Consider the following 25804-nt stretch of genomic DNA (forward strand, 5'->3'; position numbering starts at 1 on the left):
CCCTTTTCATTTGGAAATTTTTTAAGGAAAAGTTTCCCCAAATGAAAATTCTTCTGGGGGCAGAAGGAATGGAGTCTTCTGCATCCGAATCCTCATAAGGTGAGTATGGTCCTTCCTGATGGTCTGATAAATCTGATCCATCCGAGGAGTAGTCAGAGAAGAGAGGTTCAGGGGGTTCAGTCCTAGGCCTTTTTTCAGGAGGGGGTTGTGAGGCCCTGTCTGGGTGAGGTTGGGATCCCCTGATCAAAGAACTAATGTCCTCAGCAAGGCTGAGAATCTGAGAACTGGAGGAAGGTCTGTGAGGGGGAGCTTTTGTAGGTAAGGCCTTGAAAAGTTTAGCTGCTTTAGCCCTGGAGAAGGCCTTAATAGACATAGAAGCAGGGGGTCTAGCTGCCCCACGTGCAGGAGTAGAAATGTCCAACGGAATGGTGTCGGACAATTCTTGTGTGCCTGCTTCTTCGGTAGGAATTTCTGTAGCCGACTCAGCCGGGGCCTCTGTGGCCTCGGTTGTCGGAGGCATGCTAGCGGCCGAAGGAAGAACCGAGGACTCTGTTTCAGCCGAAACAGAGACACTCGCGGTAGGCCTAACCGTGGTTTCAGCCGAAACCGCGGGCCGCGAGTGTCGGTCCTTTTCCTTGCGTTTTTTAGCTAAATGTGTAGTCGGAGTCTCCGACGGCATTTTATATGCAAAGGCGGGACCAAAAAACTCTTCTGCAAACTCCGACCGACGTCTAAGTATCCATCGGTTGAAGGAAGCACAGGCTAAACAAGCTGATATGTCGTGGTCTGGGCCTAAGCAAGGGAGGCAGTAAGAGTGGAAATCCTTGAGGTATTTGTTTCCCACAAGTTAAACAATTATTTACTTTGTCTGACATCGGCTGAGGCAAGAAAGAGTCCCCAACGGGGTACTTAGCTTTTTTAGAAGTCTTCGGAATCTCTGGATCTGACCGACCGGCACTTGCGAACAGCTTCTGCTTCGGGCACCGCACGGCAAGAAAGACTGAGGAAAATGGCATCGGCTGATGCCTTTATACCCCAGGAGCTATGACGTCGGGTGAAGTGCGACATCAGCCGAGGCCAGACCCAGACTTTGGAATCCGGCCGACCGAGGGCTGCCTGAGGCAGGACAACCCATATGTTATGACTGCAGATGCATCCTTGAAGGACATCCGAAATATTTAGAGGCGAAAATATACTGACAACGGATAGTGCACGGATTAAATAAAGCACAAAACCAACAGCAAGGTACATTGTGGTCAGGGCCTAGGCAAGGAATACAGTACGACTGGCTTAGGAGAAGCATCAGCAGCAGTTTTGGATCTCTGCGGCCTGTCTCTGTCTTTATCTTTGCGTTTTTTTTTTTTTTTTTTGGAATCCCGGTAGTCGGATGGTTAACAGACATTTCTTGATAATTAAACCGAAAACCGAAATATTTAGAGGAGAAAATATACTGATGACGGATAGTGCGTAGATTAAATAAAGCACAAAACCGACAGCAAGGTACGTCATGGTCAGGGCCTAGGCAAGGAATACAGTACGAATGAAAATCTTTATGAGGTATTGCATTCCACAAGTAATGCAATTACTAACTTTTACTGACAACGGTGAGGAGCAAGAAAAAAAAAGTTTCCCCAACGGGGTACTTAACTTTAGTTGAAGACTTCGGTTCTGAAAACGAAAATTTCAGGCTTCGGCCGACCAGCACTTGCAAACTGCTTCTGCTTTGGGCACTGCACAAGAAAGACTGATGTAATGGCGTCGGCTGCATGTTTTATACACCTGACAACCTGACGTCATGGAAGAAGGGACAGCAACCGACGCAGGACCAAAGACTTTGTTAATCAGGCAGACTGAGGGCTACCTGCAAGTAGATAACCCAAATGTAATGACTGCAACAGTGAAACACGAAGAACATATGGTACAAACTTTTTTTGTGCTGGAATCGATTCAGAGACAGAAAATAACTACTTCATGGAGGTCAGCAAAGACTGCATCACAAAACAGACAGAATCTGATGCAAGCCAGATACATTCTAGGACAAAATATATGTGATTTTGAGGCTTGCAAAAATAGTAGCAAGTGTGAGCCTTCTTTCAAGCACTTCAGCAAAAGAATTACAAGTCAAGCAGGTGAACTTCGGCCTGAAAAAGCAAAGAAAGTGAAAACGGGCAAGGTATTTAAAATGGTGGTCTCAGTTCCTGAAAATACTAGTATCGCTGTTAAGTCTGGGTACCTCTGAGACTGTCACCTCAATCAGACGAAGTATCTTGCGAAAACTTTTAACTACTAGCAAAACCCAAGCTGTGTATAAAGTCAAACAGGTATATGGTGCCTGGGGGGCAGACAGTGAACTCCATCTGAAAATGTAACACACAAGAGACTAATCAAAGATTTAATAATTAAGTAAATTAAACCTGTACCTGTTCAACCTTCTTGTTTATGCTATTTTCTACATTCATATTTTAATATTTCCACATGTACTAAATATTTTTACAACTGGGTGACAAACTACTGGATGGCATCAGATGAAACCTTAAGTGTCTTGAAGAAAGTGCCATTGATATTTGCAATCTAAGCTGCACATCTTGAGAGATATTCAGGGTTATTTATATTGTACTTCTGTAAACAGGTTACCCAAGTAAGTACTAGGCTAGCTCCCTTGTGACCATGTTAAGCCTAGCCTATAGCCCTTAAAAGGTGAGGACCAAACCGTATACTTTGTGTATGTGAGGTAAGCACCTTTGCCATCATGACAACCCTCAACGCCAAAAACCTTAGTAAAACATGCACATAGAAAGGAACATTTTGCTGTCATGTGAAAGCTTATGTCCAACTAACAAAATTAAGCTGACAAATACATCTAGATTATACGGTTTCCAAGATATGACAATCTGTGAAACGTTAGATAAAAATTATTATTCTGGTTTTGTATTCATAACAATATATTATAGCACTGATGTAAAGACTGGTTATACTGACTTATCAATGCAAAGATGACTTTTACTGATAACATTGCTGTTTGTACTATTTTAATAGCTTTTAAACCAAACTATAAATATTGAGAAAGATCATCATTATGACAACTATCAACTTCAGTTTTGCTGGGTTACTTTCTTAGAGCATTCTCTAGATGTCAGGACTGAAAATGCTGCCAGTCAAATTGCTATGCACTTCAAGTTATAAAGCAGAGAGTACAGGGAGGCCAAGCAAAGCAGAACTGTCCTATACTATAAATGTATACAACTGGCAGTCCCATCCAGATCAAAATACAATGGGAAATGATGCGGGACTGACAATTAAGTATACATGTTTTTCACAAGCCTTTTAAAGACTTTCCCATCCTTATCGGAGGGAGAGGGATTAGCATTTACCAAATGTTTAAGCAGCAGCATTTGCCATGAAATCACTGCGGGGTTAGAACTGAGATTAGAATATAAAACTATTCTAAGATTGAGGAACCTGTCTTCGGAGCTGCAAGCTGACTGTTAAGCACGTTAGAAGCTGTAATTAAAACATCCTCAAATTCCATTTGCAGTAAATCATAAAATGTTTTTTTCCAAAAGAATTAGAATGTCATTACGTTCCCACTAAACAACTTGATCCCCCATACATGGTTTCAGAAAGAAAATCCTTCCAAGGGACAATCAGAGGAATACTATAAATCGGAATAGTCTCCACAGGTGAAAATCTGCAGTGGTGGTGCTGTGGTAGCATTATCACCTCACATTAAGACGTTGTCCTGTTCGATTCTCCACTAGAGCGTCTTCTGTGTGGAGACATAAGTGAATGGGCGTACCTTCGTTGAAGGCTGTGTGTCAGAGCTAGCAACTCGGCACGTAAAAATCTACTGCCAATCATTAGCGGACCGGAGTTCCGCTGTGGCAACCCCAAACCGGAAAAAGCAGAAAGACACAACAAAAAAGTCTCCACAGGTGAAAAACAGAAGTTATTCCCTCAAAAATCATTCCCCTGTTCGTCACATAGGGAAACCTCAGAAACAGTAGTTTTTCTTTCACCAGAAAAATCAGAATACTTAGTTTGTGCTCTTGACTTATTCAATTATACCAGTCTAAAGTGCAGCAGAGACAGAGGAAGATAATGTGATTTTATGCTCTAACAGGAATTTCCACAGAAGCAGACTGACTCCCATCAATGATGTCACCCCAGGGAACAAGCTTCATAGACTTGCTAGGCAGATGAGCATCCCCCACTCCTTCCTCCAAGACAGGCAAAAAAGTGGTTCTCCCCATGCCCGCTAAAGACACTCCAACAGCCACAGAGGATGTGTCTGACCCATACACTTCATGGTCGCTAAAGGGACTTCAGTGGAAACAAAGGAAGAAGAGTGGTCTGAAAAACCAGGAATAGTCACAACAGACCCAGTTGCGAAAAAGGTAAATTCTAAGCCTGCGGAAGAGGCAAAGGTTAAGGCACTACAAGATAAATAAAATTCATTCGAGTCATGAGTCATTTGTTGTTTTTCCATAAAGTTTGACATCTGCAATTTTTCTTTGCGGCCGGAGAAAGGAAGAACTAAGGTAGTAAGTTGTTTCATCATAAAGCCGAAAATTACGCCTGAAGTCCTGAAACGGACAGCAGTAGTTTTTGATAGTTTGCTTTTTAGAAATGAAGTGCTTTCACAAAAACTATGAAAAGCATAACATAAATTTACCCCAGCATCTACAGACACAATTAAAAGTTTCAAACAAAACTTTACTTTCAACATATACCCAACACTACAACCTGTGAGAGATGCACTTATCTAGCCAAACTGGAGGTAAAGCGCTCTCCAACCAAGACTGAACTTGACAGTCAAGAGAAGGTGGTAAACATCTGCACCACTCCACACATCATAGTCTCACTAAATCCACACATAGTAACACAAACATTCACGGAGGCTCTCAATAATAATCTGTCTAAGCAACAGAGATCTCCAAAGTAGAAACGCAAGCAACCTCCATCCCCCAACACAACCCAAATGACACATAGCCCACAGACTGTGTGCCTCTCAACCACAGCCAATAAGGCAAAACAACGTATCCAACACACTAATCATAGGTGACTCTATAGTCAGGCACACTGATGTCCCACTCATCAGGCTAAACAAGGAGAAGGTTCCTGTCAGCTGCTTGTCGGGTGCCAGGATCCGCCACATACCCACGCACTCAGGTCACTCCACAAGTACAAATATGACCGTCGTTGTCCATGTTGGTGTGAATGACTTAAGACGTACCTCCCTGGACTACATGAAAAGAGACATGGAAGAGCTCTCCGATCTTGTAGCCCAGACAGGTATGACCCTAGCCCTGAGTAGCATTCTGCCATCACCTAGAATTATACTGCAGTACAAGGACAAAATGATTGACTTCAACAATTGGCTAAGCTTCTGGTGTCATTCTAAGGGGATCCAGTATCTGTCCGCTTGGGATGACATGGTCGACAGACCACAATGCTTTACCAGAGATGGCCTGCACCTGTCGCCCCTGGGATTCCAGATACTGGCTAAGGCTCTTGCTGCCCCTATACTACCTTTTTTAGGCAAGGTTCAAATGACAAATTCATCACCGTAACAGGAACAGGCAAGCAAAAACAGAGGGTAATACTACTCAATGCTAGAAGTCAATCTCAAAATGCACTCACTTGAGGCACTCAAAATGGAAAACACAGATATCTGTGTAGTGACTGAGACCTGGTTCAAGGCTCCAGACAGCACCCCTGCACTACCAGGCTATAAGTTATACCTCACTGTTCGACCATGGAACCTGGACCGAAACACCAAAGGCGGAGGTGTGTCCATATTCATTAAGGAAATCCACACCTCCAGGCTAGTTGCTCAGCATAATGCATCCGAGGTTATCCAAGTGCAACTAACTCTGGGCAAAACTGCAATCCAAATTGTAGCTGGTTACAGATCCCCACCATGCCCCAGGATTCCAATTCCTCTTTTCTTGATGTACTTGAAAATATTAGGGTTCAACCAAAGACCCTAATAATGGGCGACTTTAAACTACCCCACCATTAACTGGGAAAACTACTCGTGTACCAACTCCTTAGCTGAATGCTTTCTGAAATTCATAAATTCCAATGCCCTGGATCAACTTATCCTCACCTCCACCAGGGGCAACAATATCCTAGACCTAGTCATTACCAACATGAATGACCGGTGTTCCACACCAGAGTCAACTCTTCGTTGGTCTGATCCGACCATAAGCTAATCACCCTTGATATCCACATCCAGTCTCCACACCCCATTAAGGAAACCACGGTAAAAAATTTCTCCAAAGCCAACTTCACGACACCCATGCAGATGGACAATACAGCTACAACTGCCGAATCCTACACAAATGCACTCTATAAGAACTTACACGAGTGCATGGATCGTGCTATCCCAAACAGAACCAAGATGCTATCCTCCAAAAAAAGGAAGCCAATCTGGTGGTCCCCTGCCATAAACTAACTGTACAACAGAAGGAAGAAACTGTTGCAAAAAAGAGTAAAATCCCATGAGTGGAGTAGCTCCCTGGTCAGCCTCAGTAAGAAGGTGAGATCCCTTATAAGATCCTCCAAAGCTAGCTACGAAAACAAAAAAAAAAAAAAAAAAAAAAAAATGCCACTAATTCTAAGAACCACCACAAATCATTCTATAGCTATGTCAAGAATCTCGATGGCAACACCAAGATCTGCTCGGAGTTACAGCACTACGGCACAAAAATGACAACTGATATTGCCAACATCCTGGCAGACAGGTTCAGTGCTAACTTTATCCACCCCTCACCCCCTAAAAGGCCCCCCTCAAGCCCTAAAGGGCCCATATCTATACAAGAAGAATGCAGAGTCCCTGTAATCACAACTACGCAGGTCAAAGCTGCACTCTAAAGCCAAAAACACAGAATCCATGGGACCGGACAACACCCCAGGCTGCGTTTTACACGAACTTCAGAACAAACTGGCTCCCCACCTAAGCACCATGTTCAACAGCCTCACATCAGGCTTTGTGCCCACTGAATGGCGCACAGCAACAGTTATCCCACTCCACAAAGGGGGTGCCGCCACTGATCCCGGGATTCATCGCCCTATTAGCCTGATCTGCAAGGCCATGGAACGTATCATTATGGAACTCACAAACAAAGACATTGGTAACCTCCAACCTCTGGATCCCACCCAGTTCAGGTTTGTGAAAGGCAGATCATGCCTCCAGAACCTAATAGACTTCTTTGAGGCAGTCACCAAAGCCATAGATGAGGGTAAGGTGGTTCACAGCCTATCTTGACCTCGCGCCAAGGCTCGACACCATCCCCATTCTAGAATGATAGCTAAACTCACTAAACTAGGTATAAATCCCTACATCACAAGATGGGTTGCCAACTGGCTCACTGACTGAACCCACACTGTAAAAGTTGCAAACTCCAAATCTGACCTCAAACCAATGACAAGTAGAGTACCACAGGGTTCAGTCCTGGAACCTCTCTTGTTTGGTATCTACTTCTCTGAAGTACAGGCTAACAAACAAAGCCTCTGGCTAACGAAGTTCACAGATGACCGCAAACTAGGTCATAGTCCAGTCCCCAAATGATGTGGACATCCTACAGAAGGGCCTTGCTGAGACAGATGCCTGGTGTCAAAGCCATGGCCTCAAGCTCAATGCCAAAAAGTGCAGTGTCATCCCCTTTGGTAAAAACTCCCATGAACTACCACATAGGCAGCAATCTACTTAACACCAAATGTGTGATAAGAGACCTTGGGACCCAGGTGGACAGTAGTCTCTCATTTGATAGTCACATCGCCACAGTAGTCAAGAAGTCCTTCTATGTGGCACACCTCATCATAAAAAAGGTCATTGTTCCCCTCTACTCGACACTCAGACCCATTATAGAGTACAATGCCCCTTTTGGAATGTACATCACAAGACATCTGAAGCAGCTGGAAAGGCCACAAGTACCTCACAAAGAAGACTACTGCCCTCAAACAAATGCCCTACACTGACACAGTCTCAAAAAACTCCAGCGTTACTCCGTAGCATATCGCCTACTCAGGGGTGCTCTCTGCCTAACATATAAAGCTATGTCAAACCCAGAGCCGTTGGACATGCTACACCTAAAGAAATCCCAATCCCTCCGAGCTACACGCTGTAGGGACCTAAACCTTGTCACCACAATAAACAGGACATGCTGCAAGGATAGATTCCTGTCCCAGAGACTTCCCATATGCTGGAACACGCTACCCATCTATGTCAAGCAAAGTTCTTCATTAGCACTCTCAAAGAAAAATCTTGATGGGTGGATAGGAAATAGAAGTGATCTCCATGGTGTATTTCCTGTGTCGCTGCTTGACAGTGGCACAGGAAAATAACTTTCTTGGGTGGCTTACGCCACGGAACCTTGTTGGTTAGGCTTACGTAGGCCCTTGGGCCAATAGCGTAGTACCTACCTATGAAAAGAAAAAAAAAAAAAAAAAACTGCAAGCACATTTTTTTTCAACTGGCAGAAAAGCTATGTGACTCCAGCACACCGGCAACCCTCGAAAGACTACAAGAGGAACACTTCAGCTGCAGGAAAGCTCTTAAGGGCTTGGCCCCCAGATAAATGATCTACAGTTCTGCTCAAGCTGTCAATGATGTGGGCACATGGAAGGTGCCCTTAAGCCCTGGAAGCTTGCAGAAGTAACCCTCCACAGACAAGACTACAACAGCAATGGTCAAATGAACATCCCTGCACTCCAAGCAGCTTGGTAAAAATACTAAGCCAGGACTGCTACTTTTTCCTCTGTCAGAACTCGTTTTTTTTAATTTTGGAAACCTCTAATTAGCATTAAAAAAAAAGCCTAGACACTGTATTCTTTTTATGCTGGAATATAAACTATAACCAATAAATACTAAAAGAAATACAATTTTTATAGGTGCTGTACATGTGAAAAAAAGGAATCCTGCTTTCCTGCAGTCAGTCGGCTCCAATTCTGATCATCTGCTTCTGTGTCATCAGAAGTTATTGCTTTTAAAACAGTGTAAGAAACTTTTCTGTGTGGAAGATTTTCAGTCAGTGTATCTCCAAGTCTGTGTATTTCTAGTTAATCAGTGCATATTAATCAGATCAGACAACAGTAGCACAAGTAGTGAACTTAAAAAAAAAAAAAAAAATTGTATTTATATATAAAATATTATTCAAGTAAAAAAATATTATATATAATTGTACAGAATTAATAAGTATTCAAAAGTAATTCAAGCAAGGCAGGCAGTCCATTTCCAGTCGAAAATCCTTTATTAAGTACACTGTTTTGTTTTTGGACCAACTATACTTGTTTTAAGACTTCGGGGATACCACGGAAGTAATTTTATTTTACATTTGTTAACCGGGGGAGTCTGTCTAGGCCGGAGGCCCTTTTTCAGCAGAGGCTCGGGGAGAAAAGCTCCACAGAGAAAAACAAATTACAAATACATTTAGGTGTTTAAAACAACATCACAATACATAGAAAGTTTAGAAATAACATATTTTACACTGGTATTAAGACAGTACAAATGTAGGGAAAGGACCTGGTGGTTAGGCTATGGTATTGTCTAGAATGCGACAGAAATAAGACTATTTAAGATGCAGTTAAGATTTATTATGTTGTCAACTATTTATCCGACATCCAACTCTTACTCGTGTAATTATTTGCCTGTGTACTTTTCAATTCTTTTGTCTCAAAGCATTTTTATTCAATTATTGAAGACTGTGAACAATGAATGTAACAAAAAGGTGACGATACTGAAAAGGTTTCAGTAGCCTCTCCTGTGAAACACAGGGTATAAGAAGTTATTTTGGCTACATCTCAACTATTGACAAGACTGCATTAAAAGGCACACGGTTCAGATCAACACAGCAGAATCCTGGGAAGCCACGGATTATTAACGAGGCAGGTATTGTTCACAATGTGCATATTTAGAGGACATTGGAGCAGATTACAAGGTAGTATCCCCTCTAAATCTGTTCCAGTGGGACAGGATTCAAACTCCTCAGTTCTTCAACATATATATATATATATATATATATATATATATATATATATATATATATATATATATATGTATATGTATGTGTGTGTGTGTGTGTGTGTGTGTGTAAGCAAACCATTCTATGCGTGTACAAATGGTGGACCAGTACTGGTCGAGACTGGTACAAGTCTCTGCAGAGTATTTACACAAAGCATATACTAGACAAGAATGCTGCTCAACTTGTAAAGTGTGATTTAAAAGTCCAGCAAGTCTGTCAAGCAAAGACTTACTGCAGTTATGCCCAGTTAAAGAAACGGTAGAGCTGCTAAATGAAGACTCGGAAGTTTTACAGATAACAGGAATACAAAAGAGGACAGGGAAAGGCAACTAAAGGAGAACCACACCCACAGACTTACAAAACACTTTTATTTCATCACTGTTTAGTGTTTCCTACATTGTAACACCACTCTGGGACTATTTACAGGTTTTAAAATATTTTTATATATAATTTCTGAGTCTGACCACATGGGGGCTGGCATCTTGAAGTAATTCTGATTGTTTAGCCTGCCTCTAGGTGTCCCAAAAAGCAGTGCTCATCTGTAAAAAGTTACATCACACAGGCCTCTTTCTTCCTAAAGCTCCTGTCACTGCACTGATTTTACATGCATACACTGCTGTCTTTCAGTCAGTTAGTTTTAAGTAACATTTCATGCCGTTCAATGACTACTCAAAACTCAAACAGTGCAAATGCACAGAACAGACCTTCAAAGTGCTTTTTTACTGCTGCTTCTTTTCAGAATAGCTAAACTGCATTTTTTTGTGAAACCTGAATTGCACTACTTTGACTCATCTCCCACCCCCTCCACACTTAACTTCCCTAGCTGTCAAAGTGCTATGGGCAATTTGAGCTGTTACCTGCTGTGATTGACAGCTCACAACATGAGACTTTCATGTACTGTTTCCTTGTTCTAGCCTTTACTTTATGGATGGGTAGGGGAAGGACCAGGCAGCTGTGACATCACAGCATGGGTGGGTTTTTAGGACGGTCATGGTAATGTCAGTTCGGGGAGGCAACTGGCCAGAAAACTATCTGTATTCAGTGGCCTTGATGACATCAATGAATTGGAGACTTTCAGGATGGGACAAAAGTTTTTTTGAAAGTGAAACCACCACAGCAGTAAGGTACCGTTCTAGTAGAGAGAAACGGTCAATTTAAAATATTTTAAATGATGTGCTGTTTATTCACAGCATGGACAATAAATAGGGAGAAAAAGGACAGAGATGTTGAGCATTCAATAACAGAATCCTGCCGCTGTCCTTTAAAGAAACCAATACTACAGGCTGCCCTGATCGTTTATCATCAGTGCAAGAGTGTAGTACCTTTGCACAGATAATATTATTTGTACAACAAATAAAGTAATTCTCCCAATTCAGTTAAGAAAATCAATACTGGAGAAAATCCGCAAATCACATTTGATAACTGCAAAATGCAAAAAAATGATGACGTATTATACTCCCTAGAACACGACAGCAGACAGAAATCACTGTGCAGAAATGCAGTTTGCACCATTATTAAAACACTAAGAAATACTCTCTTAAAATAGCAGAAACTGCAATGGAATAAGGCTAAAATTAATTTGTTTAAATGAATTTTTTGTGGATTACTACTCTATTCTGAATCACTCAGTTTTACTAGTTCTAAGAGCACAAGTACTACTATTCTGAAAAGCAAATTCAAGACACGGACTATCAGATAGATGCGTCTCAACTCATAGGCAAGTACTAGACTAGCTGCCTTCGTGGGCTGTTTAAAGCCTAGCCAATTTCCCTTTTTTTGCTTGAACTGGGCCTATCCCATTTGGCTAGAGATTGACCTTACCAATCCCATGGTCGATAATTATATACATCACCCCTATGAGAACAACTGGGATCATACCATAGATAATTTGAAGGGACCCATGCATGGAATAAAGCATTTAGAAGTGGTCTCTGTCCACTAGTAGTACAAGGCGACAAGTCATGCAGTAAATTTTCTATTTCCATCCATAGGCCTAAGTTGCTGGCGACATTTTAGCATGATACCATCCTACAGAACTGGAACTGAGCAGATTGGACAAAACTCCTGTCATCCCAATCAAGGGACTAAAAAGGTGTATAAATATAGATATGGAGAGAACCAATTATAAGGACTATGACAAACAAAATTATATATACACATACAACTTCTGCTATGGCTGCAAGGATGGAATAACTTCAGAAAAAAACATGTTACAACTGAAATTTTAATGTTCACAAACTGGTAAGAACACCAACCCAAGACTTAACATTTTAAAACTATAGCTACAGCCTGATATCAATACTAAAATTATTTTTTTCTTTCTGTTTCACAGCTATTTGTCTAGCAGACAGCAAGCCGTTTAATGGCAACAAGAACTCTCTTTCCTTCTACATGTGAACTCAGGCATTCCTCAAGGCTCTATTTTAGGTCCTCTAATTTTTAGTACTTTCACAAACCAACTCCATTCATCTGCACCTTTAGCCTCTGTTGTTCAATATGTAGATGATTCAACTCATCTGTGCTGTACCTTCCTTAAATCTGCTTGCTTCTACAACACAACAGTCCTTGTCAGTTGAACGATGGCTATCAGAATCACAACTGATTCTAAATCCTTCTAAGACCAAACGTATGCTGTTTCATCTCTGTAAATCATGTAATCCCCCTACAACATTTCAAATATAGTCATCCAATAAAACCATAATTTCTGCTATACCTCCACAAAATTACTAGGTGTCCTAACTGATGACCTGAAACATGACCTACCAACTAGCATGGTTCATCAAAAATACTCATAATAAACCTGGCTCACTCTACAGACTCGAGCCTTTTCTTAAAACTAAAACTAGACAAGAATTAGCCAGAACTCACCTCCTCTTCTATACGCCTCTCCCATTTTCACCAACCTTAGTAAAACTGATCCAACTAGGCTTGAAACCTGCTATAATAAAATTACAAAATCTGCAACTAACTCTCCACATAGATCTCATCATTGCTCAGCCTTAAACTCCACTGGCTTGAACTTCCCCATCTCTTAACTTATACTCAAGTTTAAAACAGCTTGTAGACTAGTCCATCAACCAGAAATATATCCTTTCCCTTCAGTTAATACTTCATCCCTTCATTAACAATCTTAACTCTTCAATCTTCCAACAAATTCGTAATACAAGATCTCCACAATATGGAATACCATCCTTCTTGGTCATTATATCCGATCTTAACTTGCCTCAATTCAATATGCTCCTTAAAGACTACCTCTATTCCAATTGTTTCTGTTCATGTTCTTCTCTTGGGTAATGCCTTATCTCTATTTACTCTTACTTTTATCTAACTTCCTCTTTCTCCATTTACTCTTTACTTTTATCCAACTTCCTCTTTTACTAATTTTTCTTTTTCCCTTTCAATCTCTATAAACCATTTATTCTTTCTCCTACCTTTTCCTTCTATTGCCGTAAACTTCCTGGACCACTTTTCCTCCTCCTCTTTTTTATTTCTGCTCATCTTGCTTTTCTTCACTGACTCTTCACTCCTCTATGCTATATATTTAATTGTTTACATATTTCTTTTGTAAATTTTTCATGTTATGCTTCTAATTTTGTCAAATTTGCTTTCTTCCCTTGCTACTCTCTTACACAGACTCACTTGATCATCATTTTGCTAGCATACAAAACATGTCTGCTTCTAAATCTAAAATCATATTTAAAATGGACCATATCCTTCAAAACAAAATGCAGTAAGAAATGTATGAATATGTTTCAAATGTGGAAGGAGGGTTCCCATTGCCAAATCTGTGCAACTAACAGCGAAAAGAAAGCTAGCAGCTGAAATATGAAAACCGAAACATGAATGCTAACAAGTTGCTCCTAAGGAATATAATAAAACCGCCATTAGAACAGAGTCAGCATAATCCCAGTATATTACAATAACCTTGCAAAGTGTACCGTGTTTTCAAAAGGGAAGTTTTAACATTGTTAAGACTCTGGATGCACAATTACCCTGGTCAAAGGTACAGAACTGAAGGTGAACTGCCAGAGAACACTGAATTAATGTAAGTTTCTGTATAGACTTCTGCTTATAAGAAGTATTAGCAAACAAATTGACACAAAGAAAAGAACACTTAAGTTAATGACCTTTGGAACAAATGAGTACTAAGAGTAAGCTATGTAGATTAGGACAGAAAGCACTAAGATAATGGTTGCTCTGACATGCACTTTGCAGAGGAAGAACAACAAACAAGGAACAGGAGTGCATGGTGAACACTTGCACTTTTTGTTGTTGTTGCTGTGTCTTTCGGCTTTTCCCGGTTAGGGGTCGCCACAGCGGAACTCCAGTCCGCTAATGACTGTCAGTAGATTTTTTACGTGCAGAGTTGCCGGCCCTGACGCACAACCTTCAACGAAGGTACACCCATTCACGCATGTCTCCACCCAGAAGACACTCTAGCTGAGAATCGAACAGGACAATGTCTTACTGGGAGACGACAACGCTACTGCAGCACCAACACCGCAGTATGTGGTGAAACACTTGCACTACGAAAGAGAAAAGCACAACCTAAAAGAAAACAGCACTCAAGAAGCTTGTACTGGCAACAGGAGCAGTAAAATGAAAGGAGATGTTTGTATAGAGCTATCCTTCACAGAGACAGGCAAAGCTGCAGTACCAGTGTCTTAGGAAGGAAGAAAGGTACATCTTCCACCCTACCTAATTTTCTTAAAAATATTAATCCTAAGTGAGTGGACTTGCAGAGAAGCTACTTAAAAATAACATTCCAATAAGATGGACAAAAGTGAATATAACCAAGTGTCTTTGTGAAAATAAGAAGTAATGGGATCATTTTGTTCAGTTTAAGTGTTTGTCTTTTGACTCAAAACAAGGTTATCTACAGTAAATAAGGAAGGGGAAGAATTCTGTATCAGTTACAACAGCCAGAACCTTACAGGACACTGTAAATGAAGCTAGCCTATACTCACGTGTTCAGCTGTCACCTGGGGATGAACCAGCCAAGGCAAAAGTATGCCAGATTTTACTCATCAACATGAAAGAGGTAGTAAGCTTCTGTGCTTCTTGCCCAAAATGCCAGAAAAAGCACCACTTCCAGGATACCAGTCTCTTAATTCCAAAGCCTATCAATCCCCTTAATCCCATGGCCTATCAGAAATACCATTTGAACATATTGCTATGGGCATTGAGAGGCCACTAGTAAAATACACCAGTAATTTTCCCATACTAGCAACACCAGACTACTCAATAAAGTTTCCAGAACAATACCACTATACAACACTAATGCTTACCATAGAAATGAAATTCTTATTTTCCAAAGTGGTCATCCTTAAAGTTATACTTAGTGCCCAAGACAACAGTGCATCTGAAAAATCATTGCTTTAAAAATCAAACAGTTGAAGACATTGGTTTACCATTCAAAGAATAATGGATATTCTAAGGAAAATTACTGTCACCAACAGTAAAATCTGGGACCACCTGCTGCCCTATCTTTTTGGCAAATCCTTCAGCTACCTTACAGAGCTAGACAACCAGTGCTGCATACTTCTACGAAGAAGCCATCCATTCAGAAGACAAGGAATCTCTTCTAGCAAAAGTGCAAGCTGAGACTGAATCCATAAAACATGTGGAACTGACTGCAAATTCAATGTGGACTGTAAATTCAAAGAAATCAAACCGGGCACAGCAGAAGGAAAGACCATAGGATACCTTACAGGAAGAGGGGAGAGAATATCACTACTACAAAAAGTCCTATAACTTCCACTAAAGAGACTGATAGGCAAGTCACTTAAAACCATAATGCTCCAATTCTCTCAGTCTAACATTTACAGAAATATACTGTACAACAGTGTATTGAAGCATGGTTTGGACTAGTTGGACACCACTGTCTGTACTTTGACAAAAGTACACAACAGGAAAAGCCCATGTCAATATGCAACGATCCTGTAATAGACATTAGTCCATTAAATACTTTAAAATGATCATACATTCTGAACCTGTGTTACCAACTCCCAATTTTACATTACAGACCCATACATTTATTTATTTAACATTTGTCTACTGGGAAAGTCCAATTTGAAACAAAGCCAATTTTCAACAGAGGCCCTGGGAGAAACGCTCCAGATGCACGTCTTTAAAACGTGGGAGGAATCCGGAGCACTCCAAGGAAACCTACAGGAACGCAGGGAAGACATGCAGACTCAATACAGAAGGCAATCCAACAGAGAATCCAACCAGAGAACCTCTTGCTGTGAGGAGACAATGCTACCACTGCGCCACTGTGCCATCCGATCAGAAGTAGATTTGGGGCCAATGTTATCCTACAACATTTAAGGCAAATAGCACCTGAACTACTACAATCAGAAAGAAATTGAGCAATGTGGAAAAAATACAGCCACTAAAAAAAAAAAAAAAAATTCCTAGTAATCAAGCAAGCCTTATATACCTTGAAATATGTTATGTCCCACTGCAAAACTGATGCCAATATGAAGTTATGCTGATGAGAACTGCTACTTCAGCCTTGTAAATCTACATAAACCCACAGTCCCTGTCTATTCAACAGAAATGCTGATGGACTGTTGAGGGCCCAAAACCAGTTTCAGAGTCCAACCTCTCTGTCTCTGTGCTAGAACAGGGATATTGGAAACAAGCATTTTGGATACAGGAAGTCAGCACTGTGCATTTATAAGCACTGTAATGTGAAGAGTGCACATATTTTCACAACAGTCAGTCAGTAAAAATTCTATTAGTCAATAATTAAACTCAATTATAAATTTCAATCCTACAAAGAGGTTCCCAGTCCCAAAGACACCAGGGACTTAGTTCCTTATCCGGAGGATAATCTTGAAGGAAAAACTTGGCGGCATGGAGTACACTTGCCTGTATGGCTCTGTCATCCATCTTTAAACACCAAAGGCAGTAACTGCCAGAACGCATGGGTAAAGCCTACAGCCTGAATATTCTGATATGGCTAATTTTCTGAACAAGCTATGCAGAATGTGCAAAAATAATGTACTGTTCTGTGGAACTACAAGTCAAAATGCAAGGCTGTTTTGTCTTATTTAATCCTGGGAACAAGTAACCAAGTAGCGATGATACTTTCATTTTTAAACTGAGAACCCAAGACGTGCTGCCACGTTCATTGCCTAACTGGCAGAATAAAAACCCATTTAAAAAAAAATAAATAAATCACTGTCTCCAATCTAGTGCTCCTTGAACTTACAACGCACAAACACAGGTGTCTGTGTGTGTACACAGACAATACATGTCCAAATTATATTACATTTATGCACACACTGTATGTTAACACACAGGTATGGCTTAATTTAATGTTCATATAGATCACACACGATATATACATGCACACATACACATCACACACACACACACAGGTGTGTATACAATATATTACATGAACACACATGAACACACATACATATAGTCTATATAAACACACACATAGGCTTCTTGCCAGAAGAATTTAGAAAATTAATACTCTGTCCTACACAGAAGGACTGGTCTCTGTATTTAGTCTCCTACAGGCTGCTGATTGGGGGGGGGGGGTCTGTGCCTGGCTTACAGGGCTTTCTCAGGCCCAGTCCTGATGGATTTGTTGCACATGCGCAAAACAAACAGCACCAGAAATTCTAGATTCTGGGATCTAAACTTTGCTTGTGACAGGAACAGAACATGCTAGAGACAGATGTGTGTCCTCAAAGGATCCCTGCACTATGGAATAGGCTTCCAATCCACAAAACAAGAGTTCACCCATGACCCTATTCAAACAAAGCCTTGACAACTGGATGAGAAATTGTCAATTTACGCCCAGTCCAGTCACCATGTACCTTATGGATAGAGGCCATCAGGAAAAAAGTATTAACTACCCCCCAAAAAATACTTTCCTCTGTACAAACATGACCCCCCCCCCACACATACACCCATGATACTCAGGTCCCAAGTGGTTTGGAGAGAGAGAGAGAGAGAGAGAGAGAGAGAGAGAGAGAGAGAGAGAGAGAGAGAAAAAAAAAAGAGAGAGAGAAAGAGAAAGAGAGAAAAAGAAAGAAAGAGAAAGAAAATGAAAGAGTGTGAAAGTAGAGGGGAGTGTTTTTGGTGAAAGCTAAGAGTGGGATAGGACAGGAAATAATAATAATTAAAACAACACATTGTATTATACATGCAGTCATATATTATTTAACATTTGTTTGCCACGACAGTCCGACTGAACAAGTGTCAGTTTTCAGTGAAGTCCTGGGGAGAAAAACTCCAAAAGTTTAGAGAGAAAAGAAAACTATACAAAAGAGACATTACAGAGTAGTAGCATACAGATTGTAGACTTTACAGCAGTTAGTATACAAAGAGAGAATATTAACCCTTTTGGTTGAAAATACAAGTGTACAAAATATACAGTGAGAGTAGATAAGCACCTACTCTTCCAGGACAGATGGGAGTGTAGAAATAATAAATGGACGAGGCTTCAGGTGGTCAATCACAGTTGCATAGATGGTTGGTGAAGAGATGTTTTAAGTAGGCTTTTGAAGGAGGGTGTGGAGTTTTGTAGTCTGAAGTCAGAGGGAAGGAAGGCTGTTCCATATTTTTGCTATTTCATAGGCAAATAGTGATTCCCCGGAGTTGTTTTTGCATGTGACTGTTTCGATTAAGGCTTTGTTGAAGGACCGAAGTAGTCTATTTGAATTGTGGAAGTTCAGCATGCCAGTCAGGTCAGGGTTTTTCTCGGGATAGTACAGAATTAGATGAGCTAGGCTGAGTTGAGTACCTTAATAGGTTCGGAAATTCAAGCCAGTGCAAGGCTTGCAAGGAAAAGGTAGTGGTGGGATCGTGATTTGGCACTGGTAGCGATTTTGTTGTAATAGATGGAAAGTTTATAAAGGTCAGTTTTGTAAGATTAGTTAGAATTGGGGATGCATAAAGCAGAGTAAATAGGAAGTGGGTCTTTGCTATTGCAATTTGAGATTCGGTGGTTAGTTAACTTTTACAGCGATATAGGGAACCCAGCTTTTTGTGGACTTTAGTGATGGTTGTTATGTGCTTTGTGAATTTGAGTTGCTGGTCAATAGCAACTCCTAGGAGTTTTGTCTCACTGACAAGGGTGATTTGGGTTTTGTTGGCGAGAATATACAGAAGGTAAGGTTGCTTGTCTTAGTAGAGTGGAATAGCATTAGTTGTGGAATAGCATTAGTTGTGTTTTCTTTGGATTTAGTATGAGTTGCGAGTTGCTAAGCCAGTTCTCTATTTCAGAGAAGGCTTTTTGTTGGAGAAGTTGAATGCTGGGTGCACAGCATATGAGAGTTATACTGTCAGCCTACTGGACTAGAGGTAGCTGAATGGAGTTGGTTTGTGAAGATATTAAAAAGGGGTCCTGGGATTGATCCTTGCGGCACGCCTACGGAAGTTGAGAGTGGGGGAAGAGAGAGTTATGCCATTTGACGGATTGTTGGCGGTTATCTAAGTAGCTTTTAATCCAGAGTAGGATGGAGTTGTTAAGGTTGAGGTCAGACAGTCAAGACAGCAGCTCATTATGCAAGACTGTGTCGAATGCCTTAGATAAATCTAGGAAGGTAGCCAAGACTAGTTTACCTAGATTCCTGTGGGAGTTTATAGTATTGGTGAATTTAAGTAGGGCAGTGTTGGTGCTGTGGTATGAGCAAAATCCGTACTGAGTTGAGGAGAGAAGGCTGTTGGCAAAGAGATAGGAGAGGAGCTGGTGATGAATACATCTTTCTAGGATCTTAGAGAGGGGTGAGAGAATTGCAATTGGTCGATAGTTGGAAATGTCTAGGAGGGGCAACCTTTGTTGAGTGGTATGATATATGATGTTTTCTACAGGTGTGGAACGGTGTGTGTTCCGTGATGGAGCTATTTATCAGAAGTGAAACAGAATTAGCCTATAGCTGTGGATGCAATTTGGAGGTATTCGGCAGGAAGGTTATCAGCTGCAAGGGTGGTTGGTTTGAGTTTGGCTAGGAGTTTTTGGATAGCAGAGGTAGGAACAGACAAGTGTGAAAGGTATGGTATTGATTTGGATGTGAGGTGGTTGTGGGGTGTTGGAGGAAGTTTAAGAGTTTGAGTACTGAGGAGGTGGAATAGTTATTAAAGCTAGAGGCTATGTCCAGGTCTGTACCTGTTATATTGGGGGCGGGAGTGGTGGTTCTTCTGGGCTCCAGGATGTTATTAATTATTGCCCAGACTTTTGCGGTTTAGTACTGTATTTTTTCTTTTTTTTTTTTTTGTTTATGGAGCTTAGTAATTTTGTTTATGGAGCTTAACCTGCTTTTTTGCTTTGTTCCGGAGCTCGTGAAAGGTTTGCCTAGCTGCGGGTGATCTGGTGTGGCACCAGGTTTTCTAGGCTTTATCCTTGGCTTTAAGTAGGGCTTTTGTGATTTTTCTGGAGCCAAGGGGTGGGGTTGCTACATAATCCTGATAGCTTTTAAAAGGCCAAATTGGTTGAGGATATTTAGGAATGTGAAGTTGAAGTAATCAACTGCTTTGTCTAATGAAAGGGTTATATAAACCGTATAGATATAGCCAACACAAAAAAAAATAAACAAAGTACATATAATAAACAAATATTACATTAGTATAGATTATAGTTATTTTTATATACATATATATCATTTGTTTACCAGGAAAGTCAGACTTAGGAAAAGCCAATTGTCAGCGGAGGCCCAGGGAGAAACGTTCCAGATGCAGGTCTTTGTAATATGGGAGGAAATCGGAGCAACCAGAGAAAACCCACACGGACACAGGGAGGACACAGATTCCATACAGAAGGCACCCCCGCTGAGTATCGAACCACAGAACCTCTTGCTGTGAGGCAACAAGGCAACCACTGCGCCGTCCATAACAATCTATATATAAAAGTTATATAGACATTGAATATACACACACACAATGCATCACACATTATATTTACACAGTTTGTGTAAAGGATTACAATTTTGTTTCCATTCATAAACTGGTGCAGTGCCAGACATGGATATAAAAGGAGTCCACCTCTAGAGATTTTGCTTCACCCTAGGTGAACTTCTTCACATACATATTTCAAACAAACAGGCAGCCAGGACATGAGAAACTCATTAGTAACATGGAGCTTCAGTTGTACTGCTACTTACAAAGTAGAAAAAAATACAGAATTGTGAAGTTTTAGCTTTGTTGCACAGGTAGTAGGCAGATCCTAAATGTACGACTTATGGAGTTGCGACTTTAAAAAGCCATTTTTTTATTTCTGTATGACAGCAAGAAGTATTTTACAACATTTAAAGCAGTTTCAAGTTCCCTGTGCCATTCACTAGCAGATTAAGTATGGTCTACTAAAAGCAATCCGAGAACAAACAGCAGCTCTGAAAGGTGCATCTATATATACACACTATACCTCTCTGAGGCTCCCAACTGTCCCTGATTTTTAGGGATGTCCCTGGTTTTGACTCAAAAATTGCGTTTATCTAATAATCCATCCTAAAACTGGCGACTTTTGGAGAATGTGTGATTAATTATACTTGACAATAATTAAGAGTTATAGAATTCTTTGACTTCAGAAACGGTATATTACTTCACGTTCTGTTGTTCTGTCAATGCTTCAAGTTAATAGAACTAATATTTTAAAAGTGCCCCTGAGGAATTTGTCCCCGATTGGTTGAGAGCAATGAATTACATCTATATATACACATACATACATACATACCAGACATACTTGGGGAGAAAGTAAATGTGGTGTACAAGGCTGTTCTTGTTCCAGTCATGCAGTCAAAACAGCTGCAATTTGGGTCCCATGTACACAGCAACATACTCTGCAATTAACTGTACTTAACCCCCCCCCCCCCAAGCCTGGATTCATATACTTATCGATCCAAAACTTTAGGAGAGCTAAAGACCTCAATCCTTCAAATGTGTCACATGAAACAACCTTCAACTTTTAACAGTTACGGAACATTAAATCACCATCTCAGTCTGGTACGTTACGAATTCGTATCTTTTCCAGCTTTAAACACAGTTTCAAATGAAGCCCCACAAAAAAACTCCAAGTCCACTCAGAATTATGTCTATCTGGCACGTCAAGGCTGTCTAATGCTTAATAAGCTTCATCCTAAAACCATGGGTTTGACTCCCCCCAGGTGTCCACGCACAAAAAGTGCGACGATATGTACCAACATACTACTGAACTTGAAAGAACTGTTTCACAGACAGATGTGACCACAAATAATTTGCATATCATACACAACACATGCCGATAACATCACCTCAGTTTACTTGCTCAAGAATTGTGGGCAATGGTTAAAAATGATGACAAAGACCAATATCAGAAACAACATTTTAATATTAGTCTAACTCTATAATGTCTGTCATTACTAATTTAATTCACAGTAATATTCTAGAAAAAAATTAAAAAGGACAAATCAAAAATACAAAGAAAAATCAAGAACAATGGAGAGATGTGTGCACCACTAACTACTCTATATAAACAGCTGTGGCGGAAGTGTGCGATTCTGTCTAACAATGCTGCTTTTAAATGGCCAGAGCAACCGAAACAATTCCAACACATTAATATTCAAACCCCACGGTTCCTCAAGCAGGCCAAAAATCAAAATTCTACAGTGACAGACTACTTTGTTTTGTCACGGTTTCATTTTAAATGAAATCAATATCTAGTCACACATCGCGTTTCTGAAATTCAAACGGATCTTTTAAGACAATTATCTCACTACACGCACACATCCAAATGCACGGTTTACTTAATTAACGTAATCTGTACAATGTCAATAACTGTGGTCACCTAGAATTAGGGTTAAAGTATGTGTCGACTAAAAAATTAAAACCAGCTGCTGAAACATTATAAAAATGCATTCCAAAAGAAAGATCCGATGTTCGAAGTAGACTCTAAGTCATATTATTCCTCAGCTTTCTACCCAGTTTCTTGAAAAGTGTGCACTTTAGCAATGAACATCTGCCGCTGGACAACATAACCACTTAACATTACAAAACAAAGAGAAATAAAAACTGCACATTTTAACAGACAATCTGATGGGGAAAACGGAAGAATGAAATGCCATTCCAGTAGAAGAAAAAACTTCATATATAAAGCTCCACTGACAATAGTACGTGAGAACTCAGAAAAAATTCAGCACACCACTTCATTCAATTTACTCACAGAAAATTGATTTTAGAAGGCCAAACTTTGCGCTTGGTTTTAAGTATGTAAATGTTACATCTCATTTAGTTTTATTTTTAAGCTGCACCAAATTGTGTTGATGTCATTCTGCCTTTTTAACAAAGATGCTAACAAATACATATAAAAAATATATATAAATGTACGCATTTCACAACGTGACATAACTGCAACATGTGCTGGTGAGCAGAGTATGTGGCATTTATGTTGCACATCTCAAATGTCCTCACAAATATTAAATAAGAAAATCTCTAAAACGTTGGTCCAACCAATTATCGCAAATCCACTTCTGCAGCATCTACCACTCATCAGTAAAAACAAATTCAAGACTGTAAATGCATACCCTAATTAGACCAACATTCACTACTGCAAAGGTTACATTTTGTTACAAGCGTATAAATCTCACATTCACAATGTACCAGCACGTACCTGAGGAGTGCGATTTAATACCACCCATATGCATACTACTACTATTACAGTATTGACAATAAACAGCCTCTTTCACAGATACAAGCGTCCAATGTTTCTCTCTACGATTACTAAAATACATTATGCCAACGCATTTATTCATCTTTATCCTTCCTCCGCCAAAGCTACGCTTCCAATGCATGTAAATAAAAGAGTTAAAATTTATACAAATGCCTCTTTTTTTCCAAGTTAGTCATTTGCTTTTGTACAGCACTTGAGTCTGTGTGCAGAGCAGTCAGGCTTGCCTCCTCCCCCTCTCCACTGCTGCTCTCTCAGCTCTGACCGCTCGGAGCGCTTTAGTCCCTCCCTCTAGTCCTGGGCTCCTTCTGCACAACAACCATGACGTACCAGCATTTCTAAAGACATTTATCTAAACTAATATATATATTTTCCGCAACCCCCGACCCTTTAAACTTACAGGCAGTTGCCCCAGATGCAGGCAGTGCAGCCTGAACACCCTCTCCAACCTCCTGGCTTTCAGTTCGCTTGCAATTCGCCCTTTCACACTGTAAAAATTGCGGGAAATTCAATTTTTAGCTCTGTCCCCTAAAAGTTTGCTTCTCAGTGATACAAATCACTCACCAGATTCTCGTAAGTCCTAGGATGTTCTTTGCCTGTCCAATCAATCCTTTTCGGCAACAGCTGAAAAACAAATAGAGACTCGCTTCAGGCATTATACTACCGTAAGGTTAATAATCTGCTTTTTTTCATTTAAAATATTAAATGACAAAGAAATTAAAACATGAATGAAAGCAGAAACATAACTACACTCAGCAAGTTGACAAGTACCAGACTGTTTTGCAGCTTACCTCCTTCTCTTCCACTTCTCTCACAAGAACCTGTAAATCAAAATATAAAATAAAAACAGTGCAGATACTTAATTAAATATTTGTTTACCAATAGATTATCACATCTGTATTTTAGTAAGAAACTAGCATCCTAGCTGACTGCGTACCTTGGCTGCCTCTTGACAGGGTCCATCTCCCAGGAATCGGGCAATTAGGAAGTACAGCTCTGAAACGACAATGGAAAATAGAAATAAATAAATAAACCAGTTTAGTGTCACATTTGCAACAGATCTCGCTAAAGTGATCTCCGCTTTGCCCCAAGGCCACCTACTTACCGGACCTGAGGTCGGCGACGTGCCTACTGCTGTCGGAAGCCATGTTCGCGGACGAGCCGAGTGCTGCCGCTGGCAAGTCCCCCCAATGAGCGCGAGCCAGCACGCTCGGAGACAGGCAACAGGAGCTGCCCTATCGCTGTCACTGTTTCTTTACCAGGAAGTGCCGTGTTCACTCCCTCCACCAGTCAGCCAACAGCTGTGCACGAGAACGTGTGACGACATGCAGCATCCGCACTACAAAATAGTTCTTTACTAGTGCACATCAACAACGAGAGAATCAAATAGATTCTCGTTGGTTTACATCTTTTGATATTGAAATATAATCTTAATCATCCACATTTATTGAAATATGCTGACAAAATGAGGGAATGCGCTGTAATACGTTGTACTGAAGCATGTGTAGTTTACTGTCGTCTATTTTCTTTTTTTCTTTCGCGGATTGATCTCACGTAAGAAGGATGTTCTGTGAAGAATATTGGGGGATTGGAGATACTTAGGGAGATGGGTTATTGAAACGTGTATTAACTCTACAGAATTTTGAATGGAAAGAAGTTTGTTGTAGTAGTGGTTGAACTCGTATTTGTAGCTTGTATATAGAAATTTTAATAATGGGATTTTTATTTGTATTTAATTTCTTTTGAAATATGTTTTTTCTTGCTGCGTTAAACTGTTAATGTAAAAACGTTTTACGTTTTCTAGAGCTCTAGACATTTGCTAAAAGTCAGAGTTTTATGGGAATATTACGTATGTGGTATTCATTTTTTTTTCCTTTATTTAAAACAATTTTTTTTTTCGGAATGCTTTCTGTTTCGTATTAAGTAATTGACTGTTGCTGTGGTGGTGAGTATATTTTGAGAGAAGAGCAGTCCAAAATCGAAAGCCGCGTTTGACAGCTACCGAGGAAGTCCTCTTTTGTGTAATTGGATGTTCTACGAAGTGTGGGACGTTACCCACAGATGTTTTGTGTTAAGCTTCCAGTTTATTTTTTAGTAATATGAAGCTTTTAGCCAC

The 25804-nt window shown here is 40.3% G+C and overlaps 1 protein-coding gene across 1 annotated transcript in view; it reads right to left on the reverse strand.

Annotated features, from left to right (window-relative positions):
- Positions 1-24936, reverse strand: part of LOC122814218 (pleckstrin homology domain interacting protein) — a 2625611-nt gene extending 2600675 nt beyond the window's left edge. Inside the window, 4 exon segments of the mRNA XM_044086823.1 lie at positions 24253-24312; positions 24480-24509; positions 24626-24684; positions 24794-24936. Of these exon segments, the coding sequence (XP_043942758.1) occupies positions 24253-24312; positions 24480-24509; positions 24626-24684; positions 24794-24836 (192 nt within the window). The 5' untranslated portion in view covers positions 24837-24936.
- Positions 24937-25804: the final 868 nt, after the last annotated feature.

Source organism: Protopterus annectens, chromosome 1.part1 (assembly GCF_019279795.1).
Source record: "Protopterus annectens isolate FY-2018-M chromosome 1.part1, PAN1.0, whole genome shotgun sequence".
Lineage (NCBI taxonomy): Eukaryota > Metazoa > Chordata > Ceratodontiformes > Protopteridae > Protopterus > Protopterus annectens.